Source organism: Dendrobates tinctorius, unplaced genomic scaffold (genome assembly GCF_039654945.1).
Source record: "Dendrobates tinctorius isolate UK_male_01 unplaced genomic scaffold, ASM3965494v1 ptg000250l, whole genome shotgun sequence".
Lineage (NCBI taxonomy): Eukaryota > Metazoa > Chordata > Amphibia > Anura > Dendrobatidae > Dendrobates > Dendrobates tinctorius.
Window position 1 is genome coordinate 16,923,854 of NW_027361917.1, and position 27,184 is coordinate 16,951,037.

At 44.4% G+C, this 27,184-nt stretch overlaps 1 protein-coding gene across 2 annotated transcripts in view; it reads right to left on the reverse strand.

Annotated features, from left to right (window-relative positions):
• MRPS5 (mitochondrial ribosomal protein S5) overlaps positions 1-27,184 on the reverse strand; it is a 122,526-nt gene that overhangs the window by 77,686 nt on the left and 17,656 nt on the right. For both annotated transcript variants that reach the window (XM_073557500.1, XM_073557501.1), the window contains exon 2: positions 4,380-4,517. In XM_073557500.1, the coding sequence (XP_073413601.1) occupies positions 4,380-4,517 (138 nt within the window). The remainder of the gene's footprint in view (positions 1-4,379; positions 4,518-27,184) is intronic.

The following is a 27,184-nucleotide window of genomic DNA, read 5'->3' on the forward strand; positions in this document are numbered from 1 at the left end:
GTGAATATTCGGAGGCACATATTTTTAGTTATTATGCACTCAATGAAACGTCATCTATCAGACATCATATAAAAGGCTCAATACGAGCAACAACGGAGACTACTGTGGCCCCGCTTTGCATTTATAAGAATGAAAACATCAGTCCATGACATGCGGCATTGTGATTTCCTACAAGGACACTCCATCTTCTACGTAAGTGATGCAATGTGCAGCCGGTCAGCGCGGATTCCTGATTTCCCTTCCACAGAACAGTTGCTATGTGATTTGTTATTGTCTAATCCAGACTGCAACCGCTCAAGAGCAAGAACCGCGAGTAACGGTAACAACGTGTCAACTCCTGTTAGGGCGAACGTCTACAAGAAGATGGGTATTATTGCGTCGCTGTCATGAGACAAGGAAATACCAGGAGCCGAGTGGTAAATGGAACCGTAATATCCAGCATTACAATAATAAAATCACCAGACATGAGCTAAAGAAAACTGCGCTGCATCATACACAGTATAATCACAGCCAAAGGCAGAGGCCTGGGAGACAAGAGGAAGCACAGAGACATGGCCTTCTCAGAAGACTTGTGAATCTCCGAATATTAAGAGAAACCGTCACCAGGTTGGTGCTGCCCCATCGGAAAGTAGCATAAAAAAAACGGGGCTGTGGAGTCGGAGTCATGGAAATTGAGGAGTTGGAGTCGGAGGTTTGGCTTACCGACTCCATAGACCTGGTATGAGGGAGTCAGAGTCAAGGAGTCGAAGATGGAGTCGGTGTCATGGAAACTGAGGAGTCTGAGGTTTGACTTACCAACTCCACAGCCCTGAAAAAAGCAAAACAGAAATTGGGAAAACAAGGAGCTCAATGGAGTCTTAAGGGGAACAATCAGAAGAAATGCTCACCTGATGAGGTTGTGAAGTCACAACCCCTTTAGACATGAAAAGGCTGTTGTACTTCCCCAGAATAAGGAACATGTTGAGCTTGAGAGGAGTGGGCAAGATCTGCGCTGCCGACGGTGCATAGATGAGCCAAAATAAAAAGTGCGTAGAATGGCGGCTTGTCAATGCGTTTCAAAGTGGGACATTTTATCAGGACAAACCACAAGATTCTTGTGGTTTGTCCTGATGAAGAAGTGTTCCACTTCGAAACGTGTTGACAAATAAACCTCCTTTCTATACATCTCTTATTTATTTTACTCATTTATATAGCGCCATTAATTCCACAGCACTTTACAGACATTATTTGACCCATCTATGCACCGGCGGCAGCGCAGACATAACCCACTCCTCTCCAGCTCAACATGTAGCATAAAAAAAAGCAGCATAGACACGGATTCCAGCGCTGCGTCATTTACTTAATTTATTAGGCTTCTTTCTATATATTTGATAAAAAAAAAACCTCTTACCTGCTGCAGCTCTGCTTGTCTGTTCGATAGGCTCCCGCTATGTACGCCTCATAATTGGCGAGTTGTAGCCAATAGCGGGTGTGCTTGTTACTCGAGTTTTACGAGCATGCTCGGGTGTTCTCCCAGTATTTGGATGTGCTCGGAGATTATGATTTGCGGCTGCTAGGCAGACTGAATACATGGGGGAATTCCCTAACAAACAGGCAATCCCTGCATGTATTCAGGCTGTCTAGCAGCCGCAAATCATGCAGCTGCGGAGACTGAAACAATTTCTGAGCACATCCAAATACGGAGAACACCTCGTAAAACTTGAATAACAAGCACAAACACACTCATCACTAGTAGCCATCTCCACCCCCCACAACTGATTGGCAGCTGTCTATAGACAGTGCACATGGAAGGCTGACAATGTGGGCGTGGTTATACAGCGCTCAGCCATCCAGAAGACTAGCAGAGCTGCAGCAGCTAAAACAGCAACAGCACTGGAAACCGGGTTCTCTGCCTTTCTCTTAGACTGCCCCCAGATTAGGAAATATAAACCTGGTGACAAATACTATTTACCATTATGGATCATGTATACTGCATTTTTATTGTTAAGTCTAAATGCCCAAATAACCTGGGATTTTCCAAAAATTGCAAATTATCCCCTATGCATATGATAGGTGATACATTTCTGATATCTGGGTATCTGACTGCAGCAATCTCCTCTGATCCTTAAAACAGGATCCTTGAACCTGTCTTAAATGAAAAGAGGTGTGGTTCACATGCTCGATCGCCGCTCCATTCATTCTCTATTGAACAGCCCGAGAAAGTAGAGTACACCAGTTATATCAAGTAGTCCCAGTGACAACGAATGGCGGAGAGACCAAACAAGCTCACCTCCAATCTATTCAAGGCAAGTTCAGGAGTCCCGTTCTTTTAGAGGCCAGATCGCCTGCGATCAACAAGTTACACCTTATTCTAGGTATAGGTAAAATCTGTGATTTTAGGAAAACAACTGTAATTGAGGTACACCGGAATAAAAGGTGCGTAACTAAGATGTACATGCATCATCCTCAATGACAAGAAGGATTGTACTGATGGAAATATTCTGCAGATCCTCTACAACAACTTTGCAAACCCCAACTTATTCATCATGGTATGGAAAGTCGCTTGTCAAGAACAAGGTTTAGAAGTAAAAAATGTAAGAAAGCAGCAACAGAGAAAAAAAAAAAAAAAAAAAAAAAAAAAGGTGCAAAGCAAATGCAGCAACAACCAAGGACCAGACAGATAAAAGTACAGAGCTCATACAATATAACTGGTGCCCTTTAATACGGTTTTCAATTTGTGTAATAAGTTATGGAAACGGATGCATTCACTGAAGTGGCGTACCAACCTCTCTCCATTGTCAGCATATAAATGCAGGCAGTAGCGTCGCTGTTCTCCATGTTACAGAACGGAGTAAGGCTAGTTTCACATTAGCGCTTTTGAGCGCAGCGACGGCCTGCGCACGGCCGCCGCTAAGCCCCGCCCCCTGCCGCGCCTCCGCCTACCGGTGCATGACGCTGCATGCGTCCCCTATCTTTATCACTTGGGGCGCAGGCCGTGCGCAGTATGCGTTTGGCGGCGCATGCGTCCTTTTGACGGTGCGCCGACCTGCGCCAAACGCAACCTGCTGCAGTTTTGTTGCGCTCGGCCCACCGTCAAAAAGGCGCATGCGCCGCCAAACGCATACTGCGCACGGCCTGCGCCCCCAGTGATAAAGATAGGGGACGCAGGATGCATGCAGCGTCATGCGCCGGTAGACAGAGCTACCGGCGGAGGCGCGGCAGGGGGTGGGGCTTAGCGGTGGCCGTGCACAGGCCGTCGCTGCGCTCAAAAGCGCTAATGTGAAACTAGCCTAATGCAGGAAATCTTACCATGCCATTACAAAATTATGTGAAGGAATATGTAGCCCATAGGGGGACATTTTTTCACTTGGGTTTCATAAAAAAAAAAAAAAAAAAAAAAAAATTTGCACTTTACAGGCTCTTTGTTTCTTTGTTTTGTCTCCCAATGTCTGTTATCTGCTCATATGACATCAGAGCTGCAGGCTGCAGACAACAGATATCGGGAATTATAGAAGAGAGTCAGCACTGGACTCTGGAGAGCAAGTAAAGCACAGTTTGTCTTTTCCCAACAAACTACAGCCAGTGGACGTAGGTTTTCCAAAACCTGAAAACCCCTATAAAAGCGTATTCCTATCTCAAATATCCTCTCTCAATATTTAGTAGGTGCAATAATAATATTAGAAAACTCCTACAATTAGAAATGTAGTATAGTTCTTCTGATTCGCTATATTGCTTACTTCATGTGAAGGGCGTTTTAGTAGCTTAGGTATCCATGGTTACGACCACTAGCAATTAACTGTCACTTTATGAGTGGTCGTAACCACGGATATCTAAGCTACTGCAACGCAATGCACGCAATCATAGCGAATCTGAAGAACTATCCAACGCTTCTAATTTGGATTTGCCAATATTATTATACCTACTACATATTGGGATAGGATTTTGGAGATGGGAATACCTCTTTAACTAAAAATTTGTCGGTCATCATCTTCTGACAGGGAGTTTGTAAGTATTTTTTCTGCCTTTTTCTGAGCTCCTCTGTACAGATTTATTATCACAAAGTTCAGCTCAACTTTGATGTAGTCTATGGTCATCAATCAGCTCAGAAGAGTTCATAAAAGGACAGATAAAAAGGGCTACAAGCTCCGCTTCAGAACGAGATTCTGATGGAGTCTCACTTAACATAACCAGCAATTTGTAAGGAAACAAAGCATGTAAAAGCCAAACTGCGCAACATTTCTAACGACACACAACTGCAAAAAAAGGAAAGTAGGAAGAAAAAAAAAAAAGAAAAAAAAACAAACAAACCACTAATCACCCCAATAATCATGAAGGGGTAGTAAATATAGGTTATGGACAGTCCAATAATAACAATAGGGTAAAGAATCAGCACAACTCACATCTGCCGAAGAAGCTGCTGGACATTCTGGTTTGCTGAATGGTGACGCTGGTAAATGCGGATTGGTAACATGGCTCCTGGGCAACTGCAAATTTGGTAAACTGACAGCTGCTTCGTATCTCAGGTACAGAGATCCCACCTGTGCATTAACAAAAATTAAATTAAATATATGCAAAAAAAAACAAACTAGAAATTAATATGTTCATATATACACTATGTATGATTTCAATAGAACAACATATGATCATTACATAAAATATTGATGCATTCTTATTAGCTAGATTACCATTACAAATTATTATTGTAGATCCGTTAATGGATCGTTTCCCAATTTGCACAGATGCATAAATTAACAAAAAAAATAAAAGCTACTATTCACGTGTATCGTTATGGGAAGCTGAATTTGGATCCACAGTGTCTATATGACAAGGATGAACTGGTGATCAAACAAAAATGGTCAACATGTGGGGCAAAGAAGCAGCAGCCAGCAAACCCGAAATATAAAACAGGAGGCCAAGGCCAAAACAGGAGGCCAAGGCCAAAACAGGAGGCCAAGGCCACGTTCACACTTTCAGCATTTGGTTGGTCCATTACATCGGTAATTGGAAGCCAAAACCAAGAGTGAAACAATCGCAGGAATAATATAATGCAAACACGTCACCACTTCTGTATTTCATCCATTCCTGGTTTTGGCTTACAAATACTGTCAAAACAAATTTAGAATCAACTTCCCTTTTGGAGAGTTTTTGATATTGTAGATTTTCTTCACTTATTAACCCTTTTACCCCCTAAGCTTGTTTGCACATTCATGACCAGGATAAATGTTACAATTCTGACCAGTGTCACTTTGAGGTTATAACTCTGGAACGCTTCAACGGATCCCACTGATTCGGAGAATGTTTTTATTGTGGCATGTTGAACTTCATGATAGTGGCAACATTTCTTCAATAAAACTTTTGTTTAAATTGTGAAAAATAAAGGAAATGTTGCAATAATTTAGGTGTAGCGACTATTTTGACTCCATGGCTGTTTTCCAGAAACCAGCAGCAGTAGATGTTACTGAGTAAATTGAAAACTGCCGTTGCAGTGACCAGCTCCTGCTTCTGGAGACACGCACCTGTAAATTAGGAGAGCTGTCATTGCTACAGAAATGTCAAACATCTGCTAAATGTGGTTTAGACACACTGGGGCTCAGAAGGGAAGGGGCATTTAGATTTGAGAGCGGAGAATTTGCTGGACTTCTTTTGGGGTGCAAAAAGCCATACCAATTTTCCAGAGCCTTTGTGCGAACAATAACATGGATGCCCCCTAAATTTCAATTGACAGGTAATGGACCTGAGTGAGGACTTGCTATTTTTGTGGATCGAGTTGAAGCTTTGATTGGGAACATTTTACATAACGTTTTGGAATCACATTTATCCTGCACTCTACGCTGATCACTTACTTTGGGGTTTCCATCTAAATCTCCGAGTGATGCGATTCAGATGAAACTCCAAAGGGATCCATTGACTATAATAAGGCAGTAGAGTAACATGTGGCCTCTGTTCAGCGGTCTCCTTTTCATAAGGGCACAAAATAAAGGCAGACCACGCCTTTATGCACGCCTAAAAAGACATACACAGCCGGATTATAGGCCAGACAGTGTCCACAGTGCCTCCATCTGCCTCGCTATAGGGAATCTTCACTCAGAGCAGGACAAATGTAACAGAGATTTACTGAGATCTTTGGGAGGCAGAATGAACAAATCAACAGCAGGCAAAGAATTGGATTTATTTTTTTATGCTGTTCCTCGTGCAGTATAAGTGGTTAGACAACGTTTTTCTTCGGTTTGGCGCGATCACAGCAATACCAGATTTACAGGTGCATCTCACAAAATTAGAAAATCAAAGTTAATTTCAGTTCTTCAATACAAAAAGAGAAACTCATATTAGATAGAGTCATTATAAACAGAGTGATCCATTTCAAGCATTTATTTCTGTTAATGTTGATGATTATGGCTTACAGCCAATAAAAACCCAAAAGTCAATATCTCAGTAAATTAGAATACTTTATAACACCAGCTTGAAAAAAATTAATTTAAAATCGAAAATGTTGGCCTACTGAAATGTATGTTCGGTAAATGCACTCCTCAATACTTGGTCGGGGCTCTTTTGCATCAATTACTGCATCAATGCGGCGTGGCATGGAGGCGATCAGCCTATGGCACTGCTGAGGGGTTATGGAATCCCAGGTTGCTTTGATAGCAGCCTTCAGCTCGTCTGCATTGTTGGGTCTGGTGTCGCTCATCTTCCTCTTGACAAAACCCCATAGATTCTCTATGGGGTTAAGGTCAGGCGAGTTTGCTGGCTAATCAAGCACAGTGATACTGTTGTTTTTAAACCAGATATTGGTACTTTTGGCAGTGTGGACACGTGCCAAGACCTGATGAGAATGAAATTTCCATCTCCAAAAAGCTTGTCGGGAGAGGGAAGCATGAAGTACTCTACAATATCCTGGGCAGGGGAGGAAGCAAAAGAGTATACAGACAGGACAGCACGGGAGCACAGCTGATTCTTTTTGTGAGGTAAAGCATTTCTCTGCCTGTTCTTAAAAAAAAAAAAAAAAAAAAGTTTTTACCTCAGAGAAAGAAATATTGGCAATCCCTGGCTGTATCTGTATACTTTCTTCCCCCTTTTTCCCCCTGACTAGGATTCGCATGTTTGCAGTCACGGGCTGACGATCATCCTCTTCAACTTGAAATAGAGGGAAATACTAATTGTGGTTACATTGCACTCTGTCAATTTGCAAATCTGCACAGGTGACTGCAGGAACTTATGTTGAGGCCATAAAAAAAAAAAAAAAAAAAAAAAAAACCCCCACCGACCAGCACCTTAAAAATGATGTCACCAGATTTGTGACGGCTTACTATGCATTCTCCAATACTACAATTTTGCAGTATACAGGGAAAATCATGATCTCTTATGATTCAGTATCAAGATGGTAGGCATAGTGGCCTTCATATCAAGGGGTCTCTGGTGGGAGCCGATGCATGCAGACAAGCTATCACCCCATTTAAATCCTGTTGTCAGTGATTAACCATTTAGATGCTACTGTCAAACAGCAGCGATTGGGTCCAACTCTCATCACAGCTGTCACCGCATGTGGAGCAGACAGTTTCTGAACCTCCTTCACACTTGGAGACCCCAGCAGGGATGTATAGGTAGGCTTACTTAGACAAGGGAGATCTCTTTCCCCTGATGACAATGGTGGAATAATCCATACAAGACTGGCTGTATAATCCTGATATTAAAGTGCCAATGAGTCCAACTAAAAGACTAAGAGAACTCATGAGTCCAAGTGTATTCAATTCCTGACCACCCTGAAGGATTGACAGCAGCTTGTACTGAGCGGTAGGAAATCTCAGCAGCATGAAGAATATGGAGGAGAAATCAAACAGACGAGGAAAGGCAGAGATTGATTTTACCCTTTCATAAAGGCATTGTACAGATAATCTGACATGGATTTTCAAAGTAAATACACCACCCTCATCGGCTCAAAGAATTTTTTTTTTTAATAATGTATGCCGTGTTCACTATGAAACAAGGTGACAGATCAGCTTGAATATAGATATTAGCCTACTTGTTGGAAAAATAAAACCTATGCACTTACTAAGTAAAAAATGTAACACTGCAAGTGTCAAGTCAATGCTGAAAATTTGTGTGTTCTGCACAAGTAGCGGATGTGATGCAGATCTTTCACAGCACAATTTACATTTAAGATTTGTGGCATCCAAGAGGTTACATTTTACAGGATCAGACTTAACTCCTAGCAATTAAACACAACTCGAATAAACTCAGCCCCCGTTCACAGAGATCCATCCTGCAGTTCTCACACCTCTCAGCCCCTGTATATAGCCCATCCTACAGTCATGTGCTGCTTTCTGTGCCCCCTACATACAGCCAATTCTGCAGCACATCCCTTCGGAGCCTCCTGTATACAGCCCATCCTTCAATATCCCTCTTTCTCTTCCCCGTTATGTTCAGCCCATCTTGCAGGATCTTTCATCTCAGCCCTCTGTATTCACAGTCCATCCTTCTGTTAGGGACGGCGGAACGCACTAAATAATAATATGTGCGGTCGCCGCCCAGGGTCCACCGTGCAGAAGGTGTTACACTGCTGCTATGTAATGGCAGACGCACTATATGGCGGTATAACGCACGCGGGTTGTACGTCACTCAGAGTGCGATGGGCGATCTCTGTTCCTTCACAGAGGCGCCAAGGCGTTAAGTACAAAGGCCGAGGCTGTTGACGTCACACGACTCAGAGGAATGCACGCACGGTATATGGTCACAGGACTTGGGGCCAAGACACAGGGTCCGCGTCCCTCTAGACCTAACGTGCGTGTGGCGTCGCAACCGCGGACGCCAAGGAGTACTGCTGACTGCAGCGCGGCGACAGACACTGCTGCTATACGACAATGCCCGGTAGCAGGCGCACTATCGGACGCTAGCACTGTGGAGGATGCGTATTGTGGCCTGTAGCTTGCCACTGACTGGTGCTGACTCTAACACTAGTTGCCTATCCACACACCTAATATCAGAGGGAGGGGAATCTTAATGAGTCATTTGCAAGTCCATAGATCCATCATCATTCACACAGTTAGCAACTAGAGTCTATACTAGCGCATGACCGAGCGGCCATGCGAACCTTTTATAGCCAGGACCTTCCGGAAGCTTCCAGATCCCTGAGATGGACCAATCAGATCTGGAGAAGGACCTGTGCATGTCACTCCCTATCTCCAATGGGAGATCGTCTCATGAGCATGCTCAGTGGAGCGACGGAAGGACTTAGCCTCTGGAGCGGTTTGCTGCTGAGCAGCCTGCATTGCTGGCTCAAAGTGGGCAGCAACAGCCAGACCCACAGAGCAGGTCTGGGCAGAGCGTCGGGAACGACGGGGCTGTGAGCAAGCTCCTCTGCGGTCGAAGGAGAATGGGAGACCGCAGAATGTGTGGCTCTGGATTCCTGCTGTGCCGCTGCAGGAACCCGACGTCTAACACCTTCAGTATCCTTCTTCTTTCTGACCCCTCTATGTCCAGTCCTTCCTTCAGTATTTCTCTTCTTTCTGTCCCCTTTATGTCTAGCCCATCCTGGACGGTCTCTCCCTTCAGGCCACTGTATGAGAGTGTAACAGCACTGCGCTTGATTGACCAAGACCCCAAAACTAAAGGACGGTTCCGATGGCAACTGGAGGATAATAGAGCCTGAAGTGACATCCTTAGAAAGGTAATATGTGCAAAACAGGGTAGATTTAAAAGTGGGTTATACACACAAATGGATACATGTGTAAATTATTAGAAGAGCACACTGTGATTTGGGGAAGTTCATCAATTCATGGCGATGCACAATTCAAGCTTTTGTTTTATTTGCAAATCTTTTATTTTCTTAGGTTTTAATTAAGAGACTGGAACGAGAAGAAGAAGAGCAGCAAATAAACAACTTGCGAAATGAAAAAAAAAAAAAAATCACACAGACACCCAAGCGGCTCTAAAGACTAATACGATTTCCATAAATTGTAATTATTTCCATGTGTACAGAACGGAGAATAACATCAGCCATTATGATTAAAAGGTTCATCAAAATGTTTGGTTCCCTTATGCTACGTCTTCAAAGTGGAATGTTGAGATGTGGACCTATCGCTGCGGAGATGCTGATGGTACAGGATCAAATAGAATCCCAAAATCAAAGGCTGAAAACTGTCATGTCTGATATATTCAAGAACCAAAGCAAAAAAAAACAAAAAAAAAAACATGGAAATGAAACATGCACAAATATATCTCTATGAGGGCGCCTCCATAGTGGCCTTATTTTAATAGGTCTGTCATGGTAACAAAAACATTTGCCTTTCATTTGGCTCAAATCTACACTTCACATTGAAGAGGGTATTTAGGGCTAAGAAGGTTTTCTCCCCAGATACAGTGCCATCCTGGTCCATGGGTAGAGATTGGTATGGCAATAGAAATAAATTGGACTCATCATAATTTCTTTTCTTTTTCAAAGGGTTTTCCAGTTTTTGAACCAGAAAGATATTTTATGAAAGAAAATAGTAACTTGTCCCCTGATGGCTCCAAGAATGATGCTCTGGTGATCCACAACCGGTCTCTGCTTCTCCTAGAGTGAGAAAGTGCTAGCTGGTGATGGGCTGTAGCGGTCACATGCTCATTGAAAAGTCCAGCACCACTGAACTAGGTAAAGAAAGACTGGTGGGGACCACGTGAGTGGCTGCGCTGGAGCAAGAAGGACATAAAACAGGTCAGTAAAAGGTTATTATTTTATATCTTTCCTCATTTAGGAGCTGGGCTATGGAGTCAGGGAAATTGAGGCTTTGGAGTTGGAGGTTTGGCTTACCAACTCCACAGCCCTGGTTACGAGACTTTCTTACAATAAAGTAAACCATTAAAGCGAACCTGTCAGGATTGTGTACAGTAACCTACAGACAGTGTCAGGTCGGCGCTGTTATACTGATTAAAATGATACCTGGGTGATGAAATCCGTTTTGTGGTTGTTGTTTAATCTTGATTTTCACTTAATGAGATTATCATGCTCCGGGGCGACCTGTGCTGCTGCGCTTACATATGCATCTGTATGGCTTATGACAGGTCACTGAGCCTTCACTGACCTGCCCCCTATTTTAAACGCTGGGTTTGCGCAGCTAATCTTGTGGTTTAAAAAAAATGTAACTACAGCAAAATGGTGGCAGTGCTTGGCTTGCCGATAAGGTGCTACCGTGCATGCGCAGCCATTTTGTTGGAGGAAAAAAAAAAATCCTCCAACAAAATGGTGCAACAGCATCTGTCGGCGAGCAATGCAAGTTACCAAATACTGATGTAAAATATTGACGAAATATTGAAATCTAAAATGCCCCATAAAAAAAAAAAAAAAAAAATTAAAAAAAGTAAAATATTGACAAGACTCAGCATCTATATGTTGACTTTTTTTCATGGACCCATTGATTTGAATGATAATAGTTGTGTCCGTGCAGTCTGAGTGTTTTTTGTTAGTGATCCAAAGAGTAACGTTCCTTGGACGATATGTCGACATGCCAAGGTGAGGAGAGGAGACCTAAGCTGCAGTGCTCCTCTGGGAAATATTTTGTTTTTTGTGGATACACAGTTCGCAAAAAGTACATCAAATATACATCCTCAGACTAGAATGTGTGTTATATCTGAGAATACATAAATCCCCATAAAAAAAAATTAATAAAAAAAAAAAGTTTACAACTTGACATGCTCATGACAAGAATAAAATAAAATAGCAGTGTGACAGGTCCTAATGAAACGGTCATAGATGCCGGAATCTTAATGGGGTTGTCTGGCCTAAAACTACAAATCTAGTCACGTTATGTGACTGCAGACTTGTGAATCCTTACATCGCGCACTGCATTCCGAGTACTCGCCGGTGTCACCATGGGTCATGGGACCACAAGTATGCAATGCGAATACTCCCAGCCAGAACCAAAGATGATGGGCGACGGGAATTCGCACATTGCATACTTGTGGTTACATGACCGCCGTTCCTGACGCAGTGCACATTGTGAGGATTTACAAGTCTGCAGTCACAGATTTGTAGTTTTAACCCCTTAGTGACAAGGCCAAATTTTCAAATCTGACATGTCACTTTATGTGGCAATAACTCCGTAATGTTTCAACATCTCAACAATTTTTGAGAGGGTTTTTCGTGACATATTATAATGGTAAATTTAGGTCAATATGTTTTGCATTTATTTATAAAGCAGAAATTTGTAAACAATTTTTAAAAATTAGTAACTTCAAAATCTGAATGATTATCCCTTTAATTCTGTCATACCTCCCCAAAAAAGTTAAAAAATAACCTTTACCTCATGTCTCATTTACATCAGCACTATTTGTAAAATCTTCTTTGAGGTTGTGAAGAGGTTAAAACTTCTAACAAAATTAGACGTATCCATACGTCCGAGTTGGGAAGGAGTTCCCGACCTTGGACGTATGGATACGTCCTGGGAATTTTGCGCACACAGGAGCTGTACTCGCAATCACTGCCGGGTGTTCAGCAAACCTCACAGTGGAGACCCGGCTCTCAATTCCAGGAGCAGTACCGCATCGCTCCCAGCAGTTTAGTCACCTAAATGCTGCAATCAATATCGATCGTAGCATTTAGAAGGCGGGGACTCCTCTCCGATTTGCGCCCACGTGACGTCATCGCGAGGGCTCGATCATTGCCATGATGACCTCAGGTCGTCATGATGATATCCGGTTCACCAAGCTACATCAAGCTTGCTAGACCATGGCAGAACACCCCCATTTTCATCCCAAATTTGGGTGGGAAAAAGTGTGTTTTATAATCCAAAAAATACGGTATTCAGTCCTGCTCATCATTATTGCCACCCATGAAGTTTAACCCCTTCCTGACAGCTGATGTACTATCCCATCCACGGGCCCCTATGCCCACGGACGGGATAATACGTCATAACGATCAGCGGCGCTCACGGGGGGGGGGGGTGGGGGGGGGAGCGCCGCTGATCGCGGTCGGGTGTCAGCCTATTATCACAGCTGACACCCAGAACTGTGTGTCAGAGGCGGTCACGGACCGCCCCCGATACGTTAACCCCTGGCCTGTTTGATCGCAGTGTACGGGGGGGTTTAGGGAAGCATCGGCAGGGGCTCCCTCCGTGCTTCCCTGAGACCCCTGCAGCAGTGCGATGTAGGGGGCCTCCTTCCCTGCAGGTCCCCGGATCCAATATGGCGGCGGGGACCTTCGGGGGCCTGCAGGGAGGCGTCTTTCTCAGTGCCTGCTGAGAACAGGCTCTGAGAAAGCCTGCAGCAGCGCCTGTCACATAGCTGATCTGACAGAGTGCTGTGCATCCTGTCAGATCAGCAATCTGACATATTACAGTGATGTCCACCCCTGGGACAATGTAATAAAGTTAAAAAAAAAAAAAAAAAAAAAAAGTCCTTCAAATTCATTTTTTTGTAAATAAAAAAAAAACCCAACAATAAAAGTACACACATTATCGCCGCGTCCGTAACGACCCGCCCGATAAACTGTCCCATTAGTTAACCCCTTTAGCGAACCCCTTAGAAAATAAAAAACAAAGCAAAAAATGCTTTATCATACCGCCAAACAAAAAGTGCAACAAAGCGCAATCAAAAAGAGGGATATAAAATGACCATGGTACCGCTGAAAACGTCATCTTGTCCCGCAAAAAACGAGCCGCCATACAGCGTCATCAGCGAAAAAATAAAAGCTATAGCTCGCAGAATAAAGCGATGCAAAAATATTTATAGAAAATGGTTTTCATTGCATAAAAGCGCCAAAACATAAAAAAACTATATAAATGAGGTATCGCTGTAATTGTACTGACCCGAAGAATAAAACCGCTTTATCAGTTTTACCGCATGCGGAACGGTGTAAACGCACTCCCCAAAAGAAATTCATAAAAAGCTAGTTTTTGTTCACTCTGCGTCCCAAAAATCGGAATAAAAAGTGATCAAAAAAATGTCACGTACCTGTAAATGGTACCAATAAAAACGTCAACTCGTCCAGCAAAAAATGACCTCACATGACTCGGTGGGTCAAAATATGGAAAGATTATAGGTCTCAAAATGTGGTGATGCAAAAACTATTTTTACAATAAAAAGCATCTTTTAGCGTATGACATCTGCCAAACATAAAAACCGCCATGTATAGTAAATCAAACCCCCCCCCCTTTATCACCCCCTTAGTTAGGGAAAAATAATTAAAGTATTTATTTCCATTTTCCCATTAGGGTTAGGGCTAGGGGTGTGTTGGGGTTAGGGTTGGAGTTAGAATTGGGGGGTTTGGGCACATCAGGTGCTCTCCAAACACAACATTGCGTCTGATCTCAATTCCAGCCAATTCTGCGTTGAAAAAGTCAAATGGTGCTCATTCCCTTCCAAGATCTGCCATGCGCCCAAACAGTGTTTTACCCCCACATATGGGGTATTCGCCTACTCAGGACAAATTGCAAAACAACTTTTGGGGTCCAATTTCTCCCATTACCCTTAGGAAAATAAAAAATTGGGGGCAAAAATATTTTTGTGGAAAAATACGATTTTTTTTATTTTCACGCCCGGGCGTTATAAACTTCTGTGAAGCACTTGGGTTCAAAGTGCTCACCACACATCTAGACAAGTTCCTTAGGGGGTCTAGTTTCCAAAATGGGGTCACTTGTGGGGAGCTTCACCAGTTTAGGCACATCAGAGGCTCTCCAAACGCACATGACACCCGCAGACCATTCCATCAAAGTCTGCATTCCAAAACGTCACTACTTCCCTTCCGAGCCCCGACGTGTGCCCATACAGTAGTTTTCTCCCACATATGGGGTATCAGCGTACTGAGGACAAATTGCACAGTAACTTTTAGGGTCCTGTTACCCTTGGGAAAATAAAAATTGGGGGTGAAAAGATCATTTTTGGGGAAAAAAAATATGATTTTTTAATTTTATGGCTGAATGTTATAAACTTCTGTGAAGCCCTTGTGGGTTCAAAGTTCTCACCACATATCTAGATAAGTTCCTTGGGGGGTATAGTTTCCAATATGGGGTCACTTATGGGGGGTTTCCACTGTTTAGGCACATCAGGGGCTCTCCAAACGTGACATGGCGTCCGATCTGAATTCCAGGCAATTTTGCATTGAAAAAGTCAAACAGCGTTCCTTCCCTTCTGAGCTCTGCCAGGCGCCGAAACAGTGGTTCCCCCCCACATACCAGGTATCAGCGTACTCAGGACAAATTGCACAATAACTTTTGCAGTCCAATTTCTCCTGTTAGGCTGTGTTCACACACAGCGTTTTTTATCGGTTTTTACCGCGGTTTCCACTATAAAACCGCTAAAAATAAGCTTCCCAGTCATTTGTATGCATTTTGCACTTTGTTCACATTGATGCGCTTTTTTTACCGCGAAAAAAACCGCATCATGCACATTTTGCGGATTTTTCCGCGGTTTAGGCTTCTTTCATGCGGTTTGAAACCGCTGCGGAAAAAACCGCATCAAAAACGCGCAAAAAACATGCAAAAACCGCCGCGGAAAAATAGGTGCATTTTCTGGGAAGGGATTCAGGTTTTTGAGCAGAAATTTTCTGCAACGTGTGCACTTAGCCTTACCCTTGGTAAAATAAAAAGAGACCATACTCAACTCCTGGCACATCTCTGCAGCCCCTGCTTCTTCCTCTGCCGTCTGCTTCCTGCGCTCACGTGGTACTGCTCATTAAACTCACGAATATGCGCATATTTATGAGATTAATGAGCGGTACCACGTGACCAGCTGAATGCCGGAAGCAGACGACAGCGGGAGAAGCAGGGGCTGCCGCTGCAGAGAAGACCTTGCGCCGGGGGGGTGAGTATGACGGGGGCAGTGTAATATTCACCTGTCCCGGTTCCATCGCCGTGCACTGCTGTGTCTCCAAGTCCTCCTGCTGTGACAGCAGAGGGTGCAGTGACCTAGTCAGTGTGCGCCCTCTGCTGTGACTGCAGAGACCCAGGAGACACAGCGGTGGACAGCGATGGAACAGGGACCGGTAAATATCGCAGGTGCTGGAGGCTCAAGACACCGGCACCTGGCCCCCAGCGACGGAGAGGTAAGTATGTCTTTTTTTATTGCAGCAGCAAATAAGGGGTATTTATGGAGCATCTTATGGGGCCGCATTAACCCTTGTGCAGCAGCATATGGGGGCATTTATGGAGCATCTTATGGGGCAGCATTAACCCTTGTGCAGCAGCATATGGGGGTATTTATGAAGCATCTTCTTGGGCCAGCATTAACCCTTGTGCAGCAGCATATGGGGGTATTTATGGAGCATCTTCTTGGACCACCATTAACCCTAGCCTTATACGTGAGTCAATAAGTTTTCCCAGTCTTTTGTGGCAAAATTAGGAGGGGGGGGGGGTCAGTTTATACACGGGTCGGCTTATACACGAGTATATACGGTAAAACGAACAATGTGAGGGAAAAATAGAAAAACCTAAAGCTTCCTGTGCACTGGTATTGGCACCCTTTACATTAAGTTAGTATGGAAACACATTTTAACTCGCCTATGGTGAATCACAAATGAGAATCAGCTGTCATCAATTGTCGGTGCACATGTGACATGAATTAACCAAAGAATGATGACTTCAGTGTTTTAAAAAAGCCACATGGTAGGCCCTGCTCCTTTGTCACAATGATTAAGACAAAGGACCTGTCTGAGGACATCAGAACTGCTATTATTAGAAAACAAGACTTCCAAAGGGTATAAGGCCAACTCCAAAGACCTTGGTATCCCAGTTTCAACAGTGTACAATGTTATTAAGAAATTTGCCAAGCATGGAACTGTGAAGAACCTTCCTGAATGTGGGAGAAAGAGGAATATTGACAAGAGATGTCTTCGAAGGTTGGTGCAAATGGTGGGAAAAAAAAACAGCACATCAAAAATCCAAAGACCTGAAGGCCAACCTGGAACAGTCTGGGGTCATGGTTTCAATAAATACCATACGCGGGACACCAAACCAAGCAGAGCTTTATAAGTTAAGGCCAAGGAAGGCACCATTGCTAAAAATTGATCTTTGGGAAATCCTTCTGGAAAAATGTTCTGTGGACAAATGTAACAAAAGTATTAAGTTACGTACCGGTAACGGTATTTTTCGGAAGCCCATGACAGCACCACGGGAGAGAGGGGATCCGCCCTTTAGGAACAGGAAACCTACAGATACAAAAAGGGCGGCACCTCTCCCACGCATCAGTTGGTTTACAGAGCTTGAGAGGCTACCATGGTTAGTACACAACATATAATATATACAACCTATCTACCCTATATAGCAGAAATATATTATATATATATATATATATATATATATATATATATATATATATATTTTTTACACCATCTCCCACATACCGTAAATTGTGGACAATCTTCTAAAGGAGTGCACCCCTATATGTAAACAAGGGAGGGAACTAAGGGTGCTGTCATGGGCTTCCGAAAAATACCGTTACCGGTACGTAACTTAATACTTTATTCGGACTCCCATGACAGCACCACGAGAGAATTACAGAGATGTAAACTAATTTAGGGCGGGACTACAGCCTGCAGCACCCTTAGCCCGAAGGTGAGATCTGAAGAGGCACCCATATCTAATCGATAGTGGATAGGAGATGACCAGGTGGCCGCCTTACATATCTGATCAATTGACACTCCAGATCTTTCTGCCCAAGATGATGCCATGGCACGAGTGGAATGCGCCCTCAGGTTCTGCGGAGCCAGACCTCCACCTGCTGTGTAGGCAAGAGAGATAGCCTCCCTAATCCACCTCGCTAATGTGCGTTTTGATACCCTACAACCTTTCCTGGGACCTTGGAAGGATAGGAATAATGCATTCTCCTTCTTCCAAGGATCCGTGGCTGCTAAATATTTAAGTAAGCATCTCCTAATATCTAATGCCTGAAGTTTTTGCTCCTTAGGGTTGGTCGGATTAGGGAGGAAGGAAGGCAGAACTATCTCTTGTGTCCTGTGAAATTGTGATGCTACCTTGGGAAGGTATGCTGGATCTGGCCTTAGGATTACTCTATCCTGTAAGAACTCTGTGTAAGGGGGCAATCTGGAAAGTGCCTGTATGTCGCTCACTCTACGTGCGGATGTTATCGCCACTAGAAAAGCTGCCTTAAGAGATATAATCTTTAATGAGGCCGAATCCAGAGGTTCAAATGGTCTTTCTGTCAAGGCCGTAAGCACTAAATTTAAGTCCCAAGGTACACATCTGTCTTTGTGTATGGGTCTCGATCTAGCCGCTGCTTTGATGAACCTTGCTACCCAATAGTTATTGGCAATATCACATGCAAACAAGGCCCCTAAGGCTGAAACTTGTACTTTTAATGTACTTGTGGAGAGACCCAATTCGAGACCCTTCTGGAGAAATTCCAGAATATGTTTCGTGGGAATTCCGTCTCTGGCGTCAAACTGAAAGGTGGACAGGAATCGCTTCCAGGTCCTAGCATAAATGTTAGTGGTAGTCAATTTCCTGCTTTTTAGGAGGGTATCAATTAACTTCTTGGAGAACCCTCTATCCTCTAACAGTGACCTTTCAAAGACCACGCCGTCAAATGGAGTCTCGCTACTTGTGGGTGGCTGACTGGCCCCTGGTAGAGGAGATCCGGAAGGTTCGGCAGCACCCAGGGATCGCATACAGACATGGTCCTCAACCATGCAAACCAGGTCCTCCTGGGCCAAAAGGGGGCAATTAATATGACTCTTGCCCGATCTTCCCTGATCTTCCTTACTACCAGAGGTAGAAGATTTAATGGCGGGAAGGCGTATGCCAGAGAAAAGTTCCATCTTATCAGGAGGGCGTCCACTGCTAGTGGATTTTCCCTGGGATTCAGAGAGCAGAACGATTTTTCTTTTCTGTTTTCTCTGGTGGCAAAGAGGTCTACCTCTGGCCGACCCCATCTGCGGACAATCTGGTGGTAAATATCCCTGTTCAAAGCCCATTCTCCTTGCTTTAGAGCCTTGCGGCTTAGAAAGTCTGCCTTTACGTTGTCCTTTCCTCTGATGTGGAGTGCCGTCAAAGATAGAAAACTTCCCTCTGCTATTTGAAGGAGACGTTCTGTTGTCCGCATCAGGGCGTCGGAGCGGGTTCCACCTTGGTGGTTGATATATGCTACCGCTACCTGGTTGTCCGAGAGTATCCTCACATGATGGCCCTGTAGGTACATAATGAGTTTTTTGACTGCCTGCTCTATCGCCAATAGCTCTCTTTGGTTGGATGAGATCTCCGTATCCGAATCCCACTGTCCCTGTACCACTATGTCCCCCATATGGGCCCCCCAACCGAAGGGACTAGCGTCTGTGGTTATAACATGGGTTATCTGCGTTATCCAGGGCACCCCTGAGGCTAGGTTCTCATCATCGAGCCACCATCTAAGCGATGTGACAGTCGAGGGGCTTAGCAACAGTTGACCTTGTAAGGAGTGTCTTAAGGCCCTGCTATTAAATAGGACATCCTTCTGAAGGGCTCTAGTATGGAATTGTGCCCACCTAACTGCTGGGATGCATGAGGTTAGAGATCCCAACAGGGACATGGCCTGTCTGAGGGTCATAGAAGGATTATCAACCGCCCGAAGAACCTGCTGCTTTATCCAATGGCAACAGACACTGCTGAGTTTCTGAATTTAATAGTAAGCCTAGAAACTTTTGTATTTTTGAGGGCTGGAGTCGGGATTTCTCGTAGTTTAATATCCATCCGAGGTTTTCTAACCTGGACTTAGCTCTTTCTATCTGGGATGTAAAATGGCCCCCTGATTTTCCCACAATTAAAAAATCATCCAAATATGGAACAATCAGGATGTCCACCTCCCGTAAATGCGCCATCACTTCGGCCACTATCTTTGTAAATACCCGGGGCGCTGCAGAGAGACCAAAGGGAAGGGCTCTATATTGATAATGACGGACTGTGCCGTCTATTGAAACCACCACCCTCAGGAACTGCTGGAAGTCTGCATGGATAGGTACATGATAGTACGCATCTTTCAAATCTATGACTGCCATAAAACACCCTTTAAACAATATTTTTATTGTCGTATTGATGGACTCCATCTTAAAAGTACGGTTTACCAAAAACTTATTAAGGAAACGTAAGTTAATGATCGTTCTAAATGTCTTATCAGGTTTTTGGATCAGGAATAAGGGAGAGTAGAAACCTCTTCCTCTCTCAGCTTCCGGAACCTCTATCAGGACATTTTTCTGGCATAGGCTCAAGACCTCCGCTTCTAAAGCTGCCTGTTCAAGGGGTGAAGATCTTAAAGGAGTGGATTTAAAGGTATCCCGCGGGACCTGGGTAAACTCCAATCTAAGCCCGGTGGATATTACATTGCGCACCCAGTCACTATTTGTAATCTGTGACCATGCCGGAAGGAAGGATGATAGTCTACCTCCCATGGGAATTGCTAGTCATTGATTTTGTCTCTTTTGATCTCTAGACGAGCGTCTAAACATGTAGCCCGTACCTCTTCTCCTTCTATCTTCCCATCTGGGACGGTCTCTAGTAGGCGAAGAATTGGGCCTTCTCCCCAGACGGAATCTCCTTCTACCAAATGGGCGTCGGTAGGATGTAGGCCAGAGATTTGGGAATTTTTTCTTGTCGTCCCCAGCCTCCTCAAGCAGTTCGTCCAGGACTGCGCCGAACAAATATTCCCCCTCACACGGAATAGTACAAAGCTTCGCCCTGGTCTGAATGTCTCCCTGCCAGCACTTTAGCCACAGGGCTCTACGAGCCGCATTAGAGAGACCTGCTGCTCTGGCTGCCATTCTTACTGCATCCGCCGAGGCATCTGCTAGGAAGGCTGCTCCCTCTTGGATTGTTGGTAGGGCCCCAAGAATTGTTTGTCTTGACGTACCCTGTTTTACTTGTGACTCCAACTGGTCCAACCAGACCATCATGGACCTGGCTGTGCATGTTGACGCCACTGCTGGTCTTAAGGAACCGGCTGCCATCTCCCAAGTATTCTTAAGGAAGGTGTCTGCCTTCCTGTCTAGGGGATCTTTAAGGGATCCCATGTCCTCAAAGGGCAGCGAGGATCTTTTCGATGCCTTTGCAATGGCCGCATCTAATTTGGGGGCCTTGTCCCAAGTATTTACTGCCGGATCGTCAAAGGGATATCTGCGTTTGAGGGCTGGTGGTAGCGACCCTCTTTTATCCGTTTTTTTCCACTCTCTGTGGATTAGATCCTGGATCTTCTGATTTAACGGGAAGACTCTGTGCTTCCTCTGCTCCAGCCCCCTGAACATGACATCCTGCATGGATAATTGGGGCTTAGGCTCCTCTACTTCCATTGTCCCTCTGACTGCTTTGACCAGCTTGTCTACCCGGTCAAGAGGCAGACAAAACCGCCCAGAGTCCTCTTCTCCTGAGGAGGACGAGGGAGATGAAGCCTGGGAGTCTCTACATCTCCTCCATTCTGCCGAGGAATCGGACTCCACCGGGACCCCGCCCTTTATAGTTTCCGGCTGGGACAGTGACTTTAGGGTTTCCTTCATTTCTGCCCTAACAATGTCTCTCAAACTCGCTGCTACCGCGGGCGACTCTTCCGCCACTGTCTGCTGAATACAGGGGGGGCACAATCTTTTGGGGCATGAGTCCGGTAATGGGCATGCACAGAGTGCGCATTCCCTGTGTTTAGTTTTACTTGAAGCCTTCTTCCCCTAGAATAAAGCACAGAAGGGGGGCCCCGTCACTGAGTGAACTTTCACGAAGATCACTTACCAGTGCCACTCTCAAGTACCGGAGGATGAGGGGGATTCTTCTCAGACGATGCTCCTGTCTGCTTAGAGGAGCTTTTATGGCTGGACTGGTCATTTCGTCCCGCACGTTCACTGTCACGTGACTTTCTTTTTCTGCTTGACCTGCCGAAGGTCATCCAGGGGCGGCAGAGATGTTTGTCGCTGCTGCCGTCGTTGCTGCTGCTGCTGCCGCCGCTGCCGCTGCTGCTCGCTCTCCATTACTGCTCGCAATAATGTGGCCAAGGCAAGGCACCCTGCCCGGGTCCTGCCTATATACCCCTCCTCCGGACAGCAGTATGCGTGCCGCGCCCCTCCCCCCCTAATAGGGCTCCCTTCCCCAGCTGGCGCCGCACCCGGCCGGAGAGCCGACGCTCATCGGCGTTTGCGATGGGCGCCGCCATCTTGTTTTTCTCGCGCATGCGCAGTGGCGCCGCCGACCCGGAAGCACCTCCTCCGGCCGCCCCCTGACGTCACCGCGACCCCGCCCGACCGGAAGTCACGCGGGACGCCCGGGAGTTCCGGGATACCGCGCTCCCCGGCCGCAGCGTCCCCCGCAGCGCGCCGGCCACCGCACCAGCGCCGCCGGATCCGGGGGCCCCCGGGGGGAAACATACTCACCGGCGGCGGCCTTTATTCTGGAGTCGGACATCCTCCGGACGCCGCTCCCTGCTGACTACGCCAACGCCGTGCTACCCATCCTGGGCCACCGTGGCGTCTTCCAGGGATCCGCACCAGGCCGAGGTAGGAGACCCCCCCGCTACCTGTATCGGCCGGCCGGCCTGGGATCCTGGTCTTCTGTAGGATCCCGTCCCTTCAGGAACAGGAAACCAACTGATGCGTGGGAGAGGTGCCGCCCTTTTTGTATCTGTAGGTTTCCTGTTCCTAAAGGGCGGATCCCCTCTCTCCCGTGGTGCTGTCATGGGAGTCCGAATAAATAGAGCCTTTTGGCAATGCAAAGCAACAGTTTGTTTACAGACATGCAATGAAACGCATAAGGAAAAGAACATCCTACCAACATTTAAGCATGATGGAAAATCTAAAATGCTGTGGGGTTCCTTTGTTGCGTCTGGTACTGGAGGCCATGACCGTATCACAGGAATCATGAAATCAGAGAATTATCAAGAGATGAGTGAAATGTCCTACCCAGTGTAAGAAAACCTAGTTTAAGATCATGGGTCCTCCAGCAAGACAATGACCCAAAGCACATCTCAAAAAGTACACAGGAATGGACTGTTTTAAAATGGCCATCAATTAGTCCTGACCTCAATCCAAGTTTTTGGGGTGAGCTGAAGTCTGCCATTGGGCAGACTGCAAAAATTCAAGAGTTTGAACAAACTGCGTGGGAGAAAATACCAGCTGAGAAGTGCATGAAGCTTATAGATGGCTACAAGAAACGTTTGTAGGCGGTCATCAATACAAAAGGGTGTGCAACCAAATATTAAAGGGAATCTGTCACCTATTTTTTCAATTATCAGCTGCCGGCACCGCCATCAGGAGCTTATCTACAACATTCTGTAACGCTGTAGATAAGCCGCCGATGTAACCTGAAAGAGAAGAAAAACGAGTTATATTATACTCACCCAGGGGCGGTCCGGTTTTGGTCCGATGGGTGTCGCGGTCCAGTCTGGCGCCTCCCATCTTCTAGCGGTGATGGCCTTTTCTTTGCTTCCCGTCGCGGCTCCTGCGCAGGCGCACTGCTCTGCCCTGTTGAGGGCAGAGTAAGGTACTGAAGTGCGCAGGTGCCGGGAAAGGTCAGAGAGGGCAGAGCAGTAATGGGAGGCGCCAAACTCGTTTTTCTTCTCTTTCAGGTTACAGGTTTCTCTTTCAGGTTCTCTTTCAGCTGATCATTGAAAAAAATAGGTGACAGATTCACTATAGGTGACAGATTCATTTTAACCCCTGTTCGACATTGGACATAATAGTATGCCGATGTCGGACACCCTCCCTTTGATGTTTTGAACAGCTGACCCGTGCCCGGTTAGCACATTAAATGCAGCTGTCAAACTCTAACATGTGCTTCTGGCAATCGAGCCTGAAATTCGCCCATCAATGACCCAGTCACGTGATCACGGGTCACTAATGGATTGGCATGACAACCAGAGGTCTCCTGCAGACCTCTATGGTTGTCACTGCCGGATTGCTAGGAGCGCCGCCAGGTGGTCAGCGCTCATAGCAAGTCAACAATTCAAAAGTTTAAAAATGTTCAAAATCACCCCCCTTTCGCACCATTCAAAATAAAACAATAATAAAAACCCGAACATTCACACATTTAGTACTGCCGGGTTCAGAATCGCCCGATCAATAAAAAGAAGATTAACCTGATCGCTCAACGACGTAGTGAGAAAACAAGTCAAGATGCCAGAATTACGTTGTTTTTTTTGTCGCCGCATCATTGCATTAAAATGCAATAATGGTCGACTAAACATCGTATCTGCACGAAAATGGTATCATTAAAAACGTCAGCTCGGCACACAAAAAATAAGCTCTCACCAAACCAGAGATCATGAAGAATGGAGATGATACGGGTAATGGATAATTGTGCAATTTTTTATTTATTTTTATTTAACCAAAGCTTGGAATTTTTTTTCCCGTCACTTAGATAAAAAAGAACCTAGACATATTTGGTGTCTATGAACTTGTAATGACATGGAGAATCATAATGGCAGGTCAGTTTTAGCATTTAGTGAACATAGTAAAAAAGCAAACCAAAAAACAACTGAGGGATTGCGCTATTTTTTTGCATTTTCACCGCAGCAATTTTTTCCGAATTCTCCAGTACACGATAATTTAAAACCAATGGTGCTGTTCAAAAGTATAACTCGTCCCACAAAAAACAAGCCCTCACATGGCCATATTGACGGAAAAATAAAAAAAGTTATGGCTGTGGAAAGAACGGGAGCAAAAAAACGAAACCGCAAAACCGAAAATACCTCCGAGGGTTAAGGGGTTAATTAGCGGTGCTTTTATTGCTGCACATGCTGTTTATTCTGTTTCTTCTTTGAAATTGCAACATGCAAGTTGAAAGACAATGTTTTATTATTGTATTACTTTGGACCACTAATTAAAAAATCCGGAGGATTTAACAATCGTACATTAGCATTTCTGAAGATATCGTACAGTCTATGAAAAAAAATTAAGGGGTGCCAATAATGGTGAGCAGCACTGTATATATTGTACCCATAAAAGTATTTAAGTAAAAAGAAATAAAACAAAAGTACACATTTGGTAACGCCACATGCAGGACGACCCGATCTATAAAACTGTCACTAGTTAACCCCTTTGGTAAACACCGTAAAAAATAAAAAAAATGAAGCAAAAAACATTGCTTTTTCATCATACTGCTGAACAAAATGTGGAATAAAACGCAATCAAAAAGACAAAACAAATACAATTTTAAAGGTGAAAATGTCATATAGCTATACATATGTCATACAGCTCCATCGGCTGAAAAATAAATTTATAGCTCTCAGAATCAGGGCTGTGGAGTCAGAGTCGTGGAGTCGGTGCCCATTTTGGAGGAGTAAGAGTCATGGAAGTTGAGTCGGAGGTTTGGCTTAACCCCTTCACTCCCAAGGGTGGTTTGCACGCTCATGACCGGGCCAATTTTTACAATTCTGACCACTGTCCCTTTATGAGGTCATAACTCTGGAACGCTTCCATGGATCCCGGTGATTCTGACATTGTTTTCTCGTGACATATTGTACTTCATGATAGTGGTAAAATTTCATTCAAATAAGTTGCGTTTATTTGTGAAAAAAAATGGAAATTTGGCGAAAATGTTGAAAATTTCGCAATTTTCCAACTTTGAATTTTTATGCCCTTAAATCACAAATATATGGCACACAAAAAACTTGATAACTAACATTTCCCACATGCTTACTTTAAATCAGGGCTGTGGAGTCGGAGTCGTGGAGTCGGAGTTAGTTTTGGTTGGAGTCGGAGACCGACTCCGGCTTTAAAAAAAAATGTATTAATATTTCATAATTGAACTTTCATATGAGTTTTATAAATGTTACTCAAATATATATGTTCTATCAAACTATGAACAACAGTGATAAGCAGTTCTGCTGGAGATAGAGACATTTCTTACTTCTTGTGTGTCACTGTTCTCCACTGCCCTTATCTAATCTTATACTTGGTTAACCTCATGCTGCCCCAACCCCCCTACTTACAATGTATGAAACTGAAAGTGAAAATGTGTTGCAAATTCTTAGTGGTAAAGCTCCTCCTCTAGACTAGATCATACTAGGTGTGCGTCTTCCAAGCATCTCACAGCTGCCTGCTACTCAGAAGAGGAAGACTGTAAGAAGTATTATCCTTTCAACAAACTTTGCATCAGTTAGCTGTGAGTACATGAGGAATAATAACAGTATTACTGACCACTATATCAGTTATACGACCTGGCAATAATTTTGTACAATTGTTTTTAGGAAAAACAATTGTCATTTGGATTGTGAATGCAGAATTAAAAACCTGAGAATGTCAAAGAAGCATCACATTAAATCAGCTGTATTTGAACATTTCACCATCACTCAAGATAGAAAACATTATGTCTGTCAGTGTATGACAAATGATCCAGACGAAAACAAATGCTGTGAAGCCAAGATGAGTGCATATTCAGGCAAAGATAAAAATGCTCCTACCAGAGCTTCTAATCTAAAGAGACATTTACAGCGCTTTCATCCAGAAGTACTGAAAGCAGTGGATGAGAAAGACTGCATCCAAACCAATGAACCAGTGCCCAGCTCTTCCAGCCAAACAAAGGAGCAGAGAACTTTGCAGCCATCAGTTGCAAGATATTTTGTCAGTGACAAAGTTACTGTGACAATGACAGTAGATACATTTAAAAAACAGATCATAGAGCTTGTTGTAAAGGATAGTGTGCCTATTTCATTATTTTCACGACCAGCTTTTATGTGTCTGAATGGGGAAATGGCCCGCAAGCTTGGTGTTTCTCTGGAGAGAGAGAGTATTAGAAAATTAGTAATCGAAGAAGCTTTTAAACAAAAGGAAGAACTTAAAAAACCTCTCAAGGGACGCTCTGTTTCTTAAAATGGATGCCTGCACACGTCACAGAGTGAACTATTTTGCCATCAATGTCCGATTTGTTTGTGACAAAAATGAAATAGTTACCAAGACATTGGCAGTAAAAGACACCAAAGCTCATCACACCAGTGAGTTTCTCCAGGTCTTGGTGGAAAAGGAAAAAGAGCAAGTTCTTTCTGTCGTAACTGACAATGCTTCAAATATGATAAGTACTATTAAGCTAATGAATGAGAGTAATGATGGTGACCAGCAGCTAGAAGAACATTCTAGGTCCACAGACACAGAAATGTTTGAAATAGAGGAACACAGTATTGTAACTGAGGAGCAAACTGAAGTTGCTTCAGATGAACAGCAACATGATAGTTTAGATGATCTTGTTGAAACTGTGTCAATATGTTCTTTCATTCATCACATGCGCTGTGATGTGCATACGCTACAGCTGGCTATGAGAGACACTCTGCAAGAAGGACATGCTGC